The sequence below is a fragment of the Fulmarus glacialis genome, unplaced genomic scaffold (assembly GCF_000690835.1).
Source record: "Fulmarus glacialis isolate BGI_N327 unplaced genomic scaffold, ASM69083v1 scaffold1650, whole genome shotgun sequence".
Lineage (NCBI taxonomy): Eukaryota > Metazoa > Chordata > Aves > Procellariiformes > Procellariidae > Fulmarus > Fulmarus glacialis.
In genome coordinates this window covers 62972-74214 of record NW_009185612.1, presented here as the reverse complement: position 1 = coordinate 74214, position 11243 = coordinate 62972, and the positions used below count along the sequence as shown (strand labels likewise).

Below are 11243 nucleotides of genomic sequence, written 5' to 3'. Positions count from 1 at the left end.
CGTATTTTAATGAAACTGGTGGCATCAACAGCCTGTGATGTGAAAACTTGGAAAATCTCATCACTGGCTCCCCTCTCTTTGCTGATGGGCACCAGTGAGCGTTTCTTCTGTGCTGCATCTGCTGCTGTGGAACAGGCAGGCATGGTGCTGCTGAAATGCTTGAACTTCAGTTTTATTTGTTGTTCCTAACACCCTTGAGCAACTATGTTTTTGAAGAGGACATTGCCAAACCCTGCAGTTTTGTTCGTGTTATTTGGAATATAAATATTCAGACTTGAAGGAAGTGCATGAAGCTAATGCTGGCTAAAATAAGATGGTGCCTTTGTTATGAAGGGTATTTTATTATATTAAAATTATGCTTTTGAGAAAGCTATTCACTGTTACTCTTGTGTTTTTCAGGGCAGAGAGAATTAGCTCACTCTTTTCATGCTTCTGCTTTAGCATAATGGCTTCAAACCTTAATTCCTATAACTAGAAACATGTTTAAAAAAAAAAGTTTGGTTTGTGTTAATGGCATGCTTAAGTGTTGTATTGTGAATAAAATAATATTCTTCTTTTTTAAAGGAATCAGGTTGATAGTGAATCATCTAAGAAATGGCCACACGCCTCAGATCGGTAAGTTGAGGACTTAAATGATGCTTTGTGAAGATTTGTCTTGCAGGAACATATTTTCATAGATATTTCTTCTGAACATTACTGGGGAAGACATGAGACTGTTCCTGCATTAATACTAACTCTAGAGATATTGTCAGGGGAAACGTGATTTTCCAAGGAATCATTTGCTGCCATTAGTTCCAAAGAGATCCAGGAATGCTTCACCCCCTCAAGAACAAGTGGCTTTGTCAGTGCTGCCAAATCAATTGGTCTGGAGATTTAGTTACTCCAGGATCATTTCTACGTGCCTTGTAACATTATTCTATGTTGTAGTGCAGATAAGGGCCCAGTTGAGGTCCCTGAGATCTACGAGACCATTGTAACCTCTTTCTATGATTACTGCATTGAATACAGGAGGTTAGAATATGGAGAGAATAACATTTTGCTTAGCTCAGAGAGAAGTTTGGACATTACTTTTAAGAGTACAATTTACTACGCTGTTCTGTTGCATTACCTGTGGTTCTTTATAGAGAAACTTCTACCTTCTGAACTATTTTCTCATTAATTCATATGAAGCTTATGGAAGACCAGTGAACCTCAGATATTTAGGAAACAAGGAAACCAGAAAAAAAGCCCCAATGTAGCATCATGTTAGAAAGCATTAACAAGCCATTGTATCTTCACAGCACAACACTAGATAGGTAGTAATTCATATCCTAAAATCAATATAATCATGCGTAGCCTGGCTTTCTACCTGCATTTTTTAAAACAGCTGATTAATCCAGGTGCAGCACTGTTAGCTGCAGTTATACTGATTCTGGTCATTGAGTTGTTTATTTAGTACTTTCCCAAGAGGTATGTTGCATATTATAAATGTGCACTAAAGATTATTTAAATAGTCTGCTTCTCATTACCGGTCAGAATACTGTCCTTTACTTGGGTGAGTGGAAGACAATCATACAGAAAACCCTGGACTGTCTCATCTGTACTGGTAGAAAATGATTCTGATACTTAGAGCCAGACAGAGGGCGTCATTCTGCCACTGTAAAACTTTGGTTCAGCACATCTCAGTGCAGTGTGCAGTTCGGGTGCTCTCATTTTATGAAGAACACACTTGAATGAGAAAGGGTACAGTGGAAGACAAGTGAAAATATCGATGGAACGGAGTGTCTCCCTTTTGAGGAGAAGCTGAAAAGTCTAGACCCCTCAACAGGGAGAGGACACCGCAGAGGGGAGGGATGTGACTGAGTTTAGAGAATCAGGAAGCTGACGAGTAAAGCAGATGCAAAACTGTTGTAGTGCAGTTGTACTCCTTGGGAGTACAAGGAGGGTGAACTGTGGAGAGTCCTTAGACTCACATATTCTTTCTGTATTAGTAAAGCAGATGCAAAACTGTTGTAGTGCGGGAGTACAAGGAGGGTGAACTCTCACATATTCTTTCTATATCGTCTGTTCTCTTGCAACTATCAAAACCAAATAGACCACTGGGCCAGCCCATCAGAACTTTTTAAAAAGTATTTTAGTCAGACTGTACTTTGCATGCATCTTTCTAAATAATTGGTTATGCTTTAATGTAACTGAGCAACTGCAGTGAACTCTTCTAATTTCTGTTGTGGATAATTGACACTTTGCAGTAGAACCTTTGTTTAAGGATGTAGCACTTAGAAACTTCCGAACAGTTGTCGTCTTTCTGTGATTTCACTGGGTTAAAATTCCCTTCAGCTCGACAGTATAACTGCAGAGGTGGGTTTTTGCGTAGCAACAATAAGGGGCAAATCTATTTCCAACAAAGACAAAGCATTCTTTGTACAAAAGCTTCCTCAGACTCGTTGCTTGTATATTCTGTATTGGCCGTAAGGTCTTCAGTCTCAGTCCAGTTAGATGAGTGAACAGACTGGAATCTGTTAATTAGTGACTATAGCCATTGATTTTAAAAAGCTTAAAAAAAGAAAGGAAGAACTAATGACTAACTAAAAAGGATAAATCTTGCCTTTACCTGATTGCTGTCTTGGCTTGGAGAAGCCCGAGTTTCACATGCTCTGAAAATGGTTTTGTCCTTGCTACCGGTGACAGATTTAGTATTCTGAATTATCTGTGCCATGTGGCTGAAGCAGATTGTTTGCTTTACCATCAGGGCAGAGTTTGTCGGAGCCAGTCCTCTTTTTCTTCCCTACTACGTGAACCACTTGGTTATGAGGCAGAGTCCTGCCAAATACAAACCAGCATGTGAGCCATGTGGACCATTGGCATGTCTGAACTTTTAAGTTACTGTGATAGCACCGGCATATTGAAGAGTCTTTTGATATCTGAATTTAGACTCCTCCAATTAAACTAGCTACTGGCGAGTTGGGCAAAATTCCAGCACATTAAGATCTCGGGAATTTCAGATCAGCTTACTTGTGCAGTTTGTTGGTGTATTTCTGCTTGCTAAAGTGCTTTTCTCCCTGTCTCTGCAGGCTGGTAAGAAATGTATAGTGATCGGCGGGTCAGGATTCTTAGGCCAGCACATGGTGGAGCAGCTCCTGGAGAAGGGTTACACAGTCAATGTGTTTGATATTCAGAAGAGATTTGACAATGACAGAGTGCAGTTCTTCCTGGGAGATCTCTGTGACAAAGAGGTACAGACTAACAACAGTACATGACATGAGTAGATAGAAAGGATGTCTGTTTAAATAAATGTTCGTTCAAACAGTGTACCAAGCCTTGCCTGAAGCACTAAAACACCTGAAGGCATTGCACAGGTTGTAAAAGGGTATGTAGGTGTGCCCCCCAACCTTTCCCTGTGAAGTCAGTAGCCTAAGCAGTTTTCTGTGGAACCCTCATCTGGAACATTTAAAGAAATATACTTGATGTCTGCTTGAAGCTGAAAAGAACAGAACTTGTTTCTGTGTTACGATTTGCATTACTGTTAGCTTAGATATACATTCTAATTACAGTCACTGTTGGTAATTGCGAGTGGGTGCTCTCCTAGCTAACCTCAGCTGCATGAGAACGGCAGAATGCATTATTCCTAGCAGTTAAGGCATGCTAAGACCTCTTGCTTTAACTCAGTCATGTGTGTGAGCCTCGGCAAAACCATTTGCATGCAATGTGAAGAGACATCTCCCCACCAGTATAAAGTATCATGTCTCAGAGCTTTATGACAGTCATCTCAAACACAGACAGTGCCATGGGGTACTGTTGGCTGTTAAACCTGCTGCTTGCTGAGTTTTCTAACTCCTATCTCCAGGTAATTTTGAGTCTCATACCTGCACTTGAGACTATTGCAAGTAGTTAAGTCTAGGTAGCCTCCAGGTCTCAGAAAGTTCCCAGGTTCTTCTCTGGAAAGAAAAGATGATGTAGTGCTTTTTTGCCTAGTAGGAAGGAGAGGGACATTGTGAAGATCCTGGATGCTAATCCTATTCCAGCTGCTCACCTTTATGGAAGGAACATGACTTGAAATTTAGTGGTTTTGTTTTCATGAGAAAAAGAACTGTGTTTTATTTCCTTCCTGTTTTTTTTTTTTTTTTTCTGAGTAGACACTACTGCTGTTGCTTCATTGCTGTCTCATGCGATGTATTTTCTAGGCTTTGCTCCCAGCTTTACAAGGTGTGTCAGTGGCATTTCATTGTGCATCACCAGCGCCTTCAAGTGACAACAGGGAACTGTTTTATAAGGTGAATTTTATGGGAACCAAAGCAGTCATTGAAGCCTGCAAAGAAGCTGGAGTGCAGGTAAGGGTAGAAAAGCACAAGGAGGCTATAAGATGCTGATGTGACTATAACAATTGCAGCATGGACCAATTTCAATTTAGTTTGATAGAGGGGCAAAGGTCTCTGAAATACTGAACTCCTACTTGTTCTGTGAAAATAAGTAGAAGAGAGAGACTTTGTTTGTCTCCCACTTAGTGTCTAGTGTAAGCTCAGTCCATGTTTGCCACAGAAAACCTACACGTTGCAATCTTCCTAACTGCGGGAAAAACATCCATTAAAATTTGTCCTGCTAGACGCCTGGGAATCACCTACGGGAGAACCACAACAGGCAAGTGGATTCTTTCGTGCTTTAATAAGGGGACAGCTCTAAAGATAGCTTTTCCAGCAGTGGAAGTATTCATGGCATCTATTACCTATGTGAATTCTTTGACATGTAATGAGAAGGAACACACTTGTGCCATAATCTCAGTATAGTTTGATTTAGAAAGTCATTTGCTCACAAAAGAAAGAGCCAGAGGAAACCAGGCTGCTGTTCAGGCAAGTTTGTTTTGTTTTGTTTTTCCTTATGTTATTTTGATGTCATATGAGTTTTCATTTAGATTCGTAGCAAATTTTCAAGCGCAATGCATGTGAAGATCCTTTACTTATTTTGGGCAGAGATGTTGCCTCCAAAGCATGCATTTTGTGCAGTATCCACGTACAAATACGGAAGTGATAATGTTTAGAATTAAATGATGTCTATCCCATAGGACTCCCAGCCCCACAGTTTGTTGTTTGTTGGGGGTTTTTTTTCCCCCTTGTGTAATAAGCCATTGTAGGAAATGGGCCACGCAGTGTTTACCTTCAGGCTTAGTCTGGATTCTGTCAGAGCAAGGAGTTAAGTCTTGTTGGAACTTGTTGGATCTAGTCATCTTTCTATTACAATGTAGATCTTGTTTAAAACCACATGTTTCTGATTACTCAAATACATCACTGACTTCCTGTTTTGAATCCACTAGGGTATGTTTTTATCCAACAAAACCATCTAAGATAAGAATTCTTTTTTGATTTAATCTACCGTGATATTGTTATCGTCAAAATGAGCAAATATATCTTAAAAACACTCATTGCGTGTTAAGTGCTAAAATGTGCCAAGCCAAGTGGGCACTCTGATTTTCCTAGAGATGTTTTCCCCTTGACTGACTGCCTTGGATGTTTGTTGAAATGTTTTAATCTCCTTTAGGTAGCACTAAATGTGACAGAATCAATTAAAAGAGTGGGAGTCTTCTTACCTGCAGTTTCAGATCATCTTCTGTTAGCCCATGTTCTTCTAGACTTAGTTTATTATCTGTAGAATCAGTTGATTAAACATTATTATTGTCTTTACTCAGCCTTTGTAAATAATGACCCTTTTGTCTTAGGCTTTAAACAACTGTTTTCTTTCACATCTATTGCAGAAACTGGTGTTAACTAGCAGTGCCAGTGTAGTTTTTGAGGGCACAGACATAAAAAATGGATCAGAAGACCTCCCTTATGCAAAAAAACCTATTGACTATTACACAGAGACGAAGATCCTACAGGAGAAGGTATTTGTCATCATATGGTTAATGTTGTTATTTTCGATGCTTAAAACTGCCCTTCTAAAAGTAGGGCATGCCCTAGGGGACACAACAGGCTCTTCAAGACTGAACAGATCTCTGTTGTTCTCCAGAATCGCTCTTTCATTAAAAAGAAGTATCTCGTTCTTACCGTTGCAAAGAAAATCTGCGCAGAATCATGCATATGTAGCAATGCCTGCCAGAGTTTTCAGACTATAACTGAAACAGAAAATTCCCTTCTTTTAGATAAATCTGTCAGATTTTAGCCCTCTTATTCTCAGCATGGAGGCTAGTGAGCTGTGGATTCATTTGTTCTGTTACAGAGAAGTATGGCAGGTGGCTGCCGCTTGCGTCTTTCACAGGTGACCCACATCCTTTTCCCTAGGCAGGCTGATGGGTTGGTCCAGGAGATGCTTTCCTAGCAGCTGCCTAGCAGTCCAAATACATAAGTAGTCAGTTATGTCCTCCTTGGCTGGTGAAACTCCTAAGTAGTGTATTACTTAATAAAAAGAGAATGAAATAAAGCTGTGACATACATGACCAGGGAAGTTGAATGAAATAGTGTGTTACACTACACAGGTTCTTTCTGGAGAAAGAATAAAAGAACCGGCAGAGATGTCACTTTTGTTTGCAAGAGCCGTGTGATAATCCCATTTCTTAACTGATCCAGCTTTGTTTTAAGAGCAGCTGAGGGGAGTTTTTTGCCTTCTCTGCTCATTCTGGAGGGCTGTTTCAGAACCACATTTACCCGATTTGCAGCCTGAAGTTACAGTTGGGATTGTGAACAAGTCCCTGGGGAAGGAGAAGATGAGATGGAGATGTGGACTGAGTTAAGGAGCATACCAGCCTAATAACATGTAATAATATCATGTAAAGAATCTACACTTTTCCTGCAAGATGAATTTAGACTTGCTTCCATACTGAAGCTGACAGCGTGTCCTCTAAAGTCGAGTATTAGCCTTTAAGAATTTTTCTTATGTTCCTTGAAAAGAGCTTAATTGAAAACACAGCGTAAAAACAGCTGTTCATTCGCAAGCGTAACCACTTTGCAGTAAAGTGGACTAATAAAGTGGAAGCTTATGAGTAGCAATCAAGTCTAGCTCAATATGCTTGTAACTATGTCTTTGTTTTGGGTGAAACAGTGAAAGTATTCAGTGTTTATTTGTATGCATTCTTGGATTTTTAGTAGAAAATCCAGCAGCTGTTAAAAATTAGTAAAACGTTGTTTGGAAACTCCCAATAGAATTAAATCTTCTTCAAAGATGCCTTGCTAAATCTGCTTTGCACTTCGTGCTACTGGGAAAATGGGATCACACCCCTTCTGAATGCAATCAAGAAGGCCCGTGATGGAAATCTTCCATTAATTAATGAGAGAGACAGAGATTGCGTTGCTTAGTGTCCTCCTTTTCTCCAACATGTCCATAGAGAATTCAGGGAGTGAAGGAACTTTCAAAGCTCCTCTGGTTTCTATGGTGTTAATTGAGAGAGGCAAAAAGTTCCTTTCCTTTGCCTGTCAATTCATTAAGTGTTCAATAATGAAAACAGATGTTTGTCTGTTTTTCTCATTAAAGAGAAGTGGGAGAAGAGATGGGAACAAAGGAAGGTTCATTTGTAAAGATATGGCTGGACAGTAATTCTTCCACTGATGTCTTCCCAAGGAAATGGGGGAACGCTCACGCACTTTAGTGATAATCTTGGAATATATTACTAAGCCATATTTTTCTTCCCAGCCTTTCTCTCCTGATTTGTTACAGGAAGTGCTCAGTGCAAATGACCCAGGCAACAATTTCTTCACTACTGCTATTCGTCCCCATGGAATATTTGGTCCTAGAGACCCTCAGCTGGTTCCCATCCTCATCCAAGCAGCTAAGAGTGGCAAAATGAAGTTCATAATTGGGTGAGCAAGGCTCAGTCGTTTTATAACTTTTGTTAAAATTGATGCTGAACCTACAAAGCCCTTTTGGAAGGGAATAATATTAAATCAGTAGTGTTCTTGTGGCATGGGAAAAAGTACGTTTCTTTAATTTTTCAGTTGTGATCCAGGATTCTTTTTTTTAAAAATCCTTCTGTGTTAGGGACTCATGCACTCAGATGGCAAGTGTTCATAATGCAAAAGGAATATCAGTGGGGAAAGCTGATAGAGCTTGAGCTGTCTTTGCATTGTCTAAAGAGCTGTCCTTTTAAATATGAGAGAGCTCAGATTACTTGCTGTTAATTTAATTAATATACACTTCTGGTATTTGAGGTTCTTGCAATTAAAAAGCTCATATGGCAGTGTTTTAATATTTCTGATTATAAGATCAAAGATATTTGCCTTGTTATTGAGCCCTGCAGAGCTTCTAGTGGACCACTGAAATTTTAGAGCAAGAAATAGTTCAAGCTACTACTAAGGATATTTTTATTGATTGTATTATGCTCTTGAAAAGCAACGTGCTCTTTAATTTATAATAGATTTTTATTACATGCAAGGAGCTGGCTTGTGTGTATATGTGCACATGTGAATATGTGCTTGGGGTAGAAGGAAGAAAAGGAAGAGGGTTGTGGGATTTTTGGTGTTGGGGTTTGGTTTTTTTGTTCTTATTCTTCCTTACAGTTCACTTCGGAATTGATCTCTCAAACTGATCTGTGAACAGCAAAGCTACACAAACTCAAGGTTTCCACTTCGTGCAAGTCTGCATTCTCTTCCAGCTCAAACATGCTTTCCTCATTTGAGTTTTCCTACTGCTATACAGACCTGTATAGCGCTTCCAAGAAAGCAAATAAAATAGCCATTCATCCATGAACATAGGAAATGAAAAATTATTCTTTCTCAGAATGTTGGATTGCAGCAATACCGGTTTTATGGCCAAATGAGTGTGGTGATGGTTTTGTAACAAACCATTTGTTTGATTTAGCTGGGCTCTTGAAAGTGATATGCAAATTCATTTCATTTTCTGTACCCGTGTAGAAACAGATTTAACACAGTGGGTTAAATCTGTTTCAGCTAGGGCTGAAGTTTGCTTATTGAGGGAGGTAAGTTAGAATTTCATGAGCTAAGAAATTCATAATTAAAATCTTGTCCTTAAGGGATTTTTTTGTGCTAGCTACCAGTCTGTTTCTGTTTGTTCTGCTTCTGTGGATCACTGCTGATTCTGAGACCTGCAGGATCTGCAACACCTAGAAACTTGGTAACTTGTGAGGTTTAAAAATGATACTGTTACAGGAATGTAAACTTTGAGGGCCTTGACAAGAGCTGAGATAATGATAACCTTTCCTCTGTCTCCAAAATAATATGTAGCTATTTCATCTCTCTGCAGGGTATAGCCTGAAGTTGCAGCGCAAGAGAGCGGGAGAAGAGGAAACTTGGAATAAACATGTCTTGTGTGAAAGTCCTTCCTTCTGCCACAAGCAGATTTTCAGCCTAACTTGCCTTAGGGCTAAACTTCTTCCTTTTGTCTGTGCAGGGATGGAAAGAACTTGGTAGATTTCACCTACGTGGAAAACGTGGTCCATGGACACATCCTAGCTGCAGAAAATCTTCAGAAAGACTCTCCCCTGTGTGGGAAGGTAAGGAAGGACCTAGCAAGGGGAGGGGAGTGGGTGTCTCCTAGCCAAACTTCATCTGCAAGCCTCGCTTGGCTCCATGTGTCTGCTCTGTAGTTCATGCTGATTTTCCTCTGTACTGAACATCTGTCTTGGAGATGAGTGGAACTAGCACACAAATGGGTCAATTTTTTTCTGACTGTGGGTATAATGAATGGTTGCCCATCTGGTGACCATTGTGTGCAACCACATGGGCTAAGATGTATGAATATACTTTAACTTCATGCTATAAAACTGCTTGTGAAAGGAAATCCAGGCAGAATTGTGGGCAGCCAAGATGCATACATAAGAAACATAGTGATTCAGCTTTTACGATAGAGTTCAGAACAGGAGAAACTTTTACAGATTTTCATGGCACCGCTGTGCTCTGGGCGCTTTTACGATAGAGTTCAGAACAGGAGAAATTTTTACAGATTTTCATGGCACCACTGTGCTCTGGGCATGCACTGTACATACAGCTAGGATGCTTTAATGTGTTTGCGTTGTGTTGTGTCATTCAGTTTGTTTGACCATTTATGGGTAATCAACCTCTGGAGTGTCGGAAGCAGCTGGATTTCTTAGCAAAGAAGGGGTTCATCACTTTTCAGAGAGAGGTGGTTAGTGCAAAGCAGTTTCTCATGAAAATGTGTTCTCAGTCAAGTCAGGTATGTCAGTCTCCTCAGCATGAACATGAGATGGGCCATCACAGGGACAAATTTGTGAAAACTAATGATTTTATCGTCTGACTTTTTGTCTTCCTCTCTTTCAGGCATTTCATATCACAAATGATGAACCAGTTCCTTTCTGGGCTTTCATGTCCCGTATCTTGACTGGCTTGAACTACGATCCTCCCAAGTACCATATTCCCTATTGGCTGGCATATTACCTGGCCCTGTTCCTGTCTCTAGTGCTGTGGCTGCTAAGTCCACTGGTCACCATCAAGCCCACTTTTACCCCTATGCGGGTAGCATTAGCTGGAACGTTTCACTACTATAGCTGTGAACGGGCCAAAAGAGACATGGGCTACAAACCAGTGGTGAGCTTGGATGAAGCAATAGACAGGACTCTGCAGAGCTATCCCCACCTACTCCGGGCTAAGGCCTGAGAAGTCCTAGATGGATTTTTTTCTACTTGATTTTCGTAATTGCTTTGACAACTTAATATGAACACTGAAGCAAATTTCATTAATTCTCTGGACCAGGGAGTTTTCCTGAAGTCCCTCCTCCTGCTCACCATTATCAAGATGGCTTTATCTGGGTTGAAAAAACACTCATGTAGGAGCTGTGCTAACAGTTCCTTTCTTTGATGTGACTTCCCTATGGACTATGAATAAACACCCTGCTGTGCCCTCTTCAATCCCAACCCAGCACATCAGCATTCCTTCGTCTTCCCTCTCCACCCTTGTCCTCTGTTTTGTTGCTCTGGTGATAACAGCCGCCTCTTCTCATAGCTGCAGACTGGTTCATGAAATACTTCTCATGACTGGTGCCTCTCTGTGGTTTGGCTTTTTTCTATACAAGAACAACGAAAGAGAGGGTCATGCCAAAAAGGAGTTCTGCCACCATCTCTTAAATCATTGAAACTGATTTTGTTATTCCTCCCATGATTGGTGGGCGATTTGGCTTCTTACTGAGGCATCAGAAGGAAACCTGAGAAAAGGCGTGCTAGGCCTCTCTTTGTGAGGAAGCCTGTGCCTTTGTTTCTGCAGGAGCCTATTTCTATTCAAAAATAACCCAAATAAATCAAGAAGAGATGACTTCCTAATTTTGTGTTCCATTTTTGAAAGGGCAGATCCCATTCTGAACATCTCAGCATAAAC

The 11243-nt window shown here is 40.4% G+C and overlaps 1 protein-coding gene across 1 annotated transcript; it reads left to right on the top strand.

The window, feature by feature from the left end:
• Positions 1 to 561: 561 nt before the first annotated feature.
• On the top strand, positions 562 to 10830 carry NSDHL (NAD(P) dependent steroid dehydrogenase-like). Its single transcript, XM_009584613.1, has 7 exons — positions 562 to 615; positions 3051 to 3212; positions 4161 to 4307; positions 5723 to 5851; positions 7618 to 7760; positions 9307 to 9409; positions 10194 to 10830. Exons 1-7 carry the CDS (start codon positions 595 to 597, stop codon positions 10527 to 10529), a joined length of 1041 nt encoding a protein of 346 aa, XP_009582908.1. The 5' UTR covers positions 562 to 594; the 3' UTR covers positions 10530 to 10830.
• Positions 10831 to 11243: the final 413 nt, after the last annotated feature.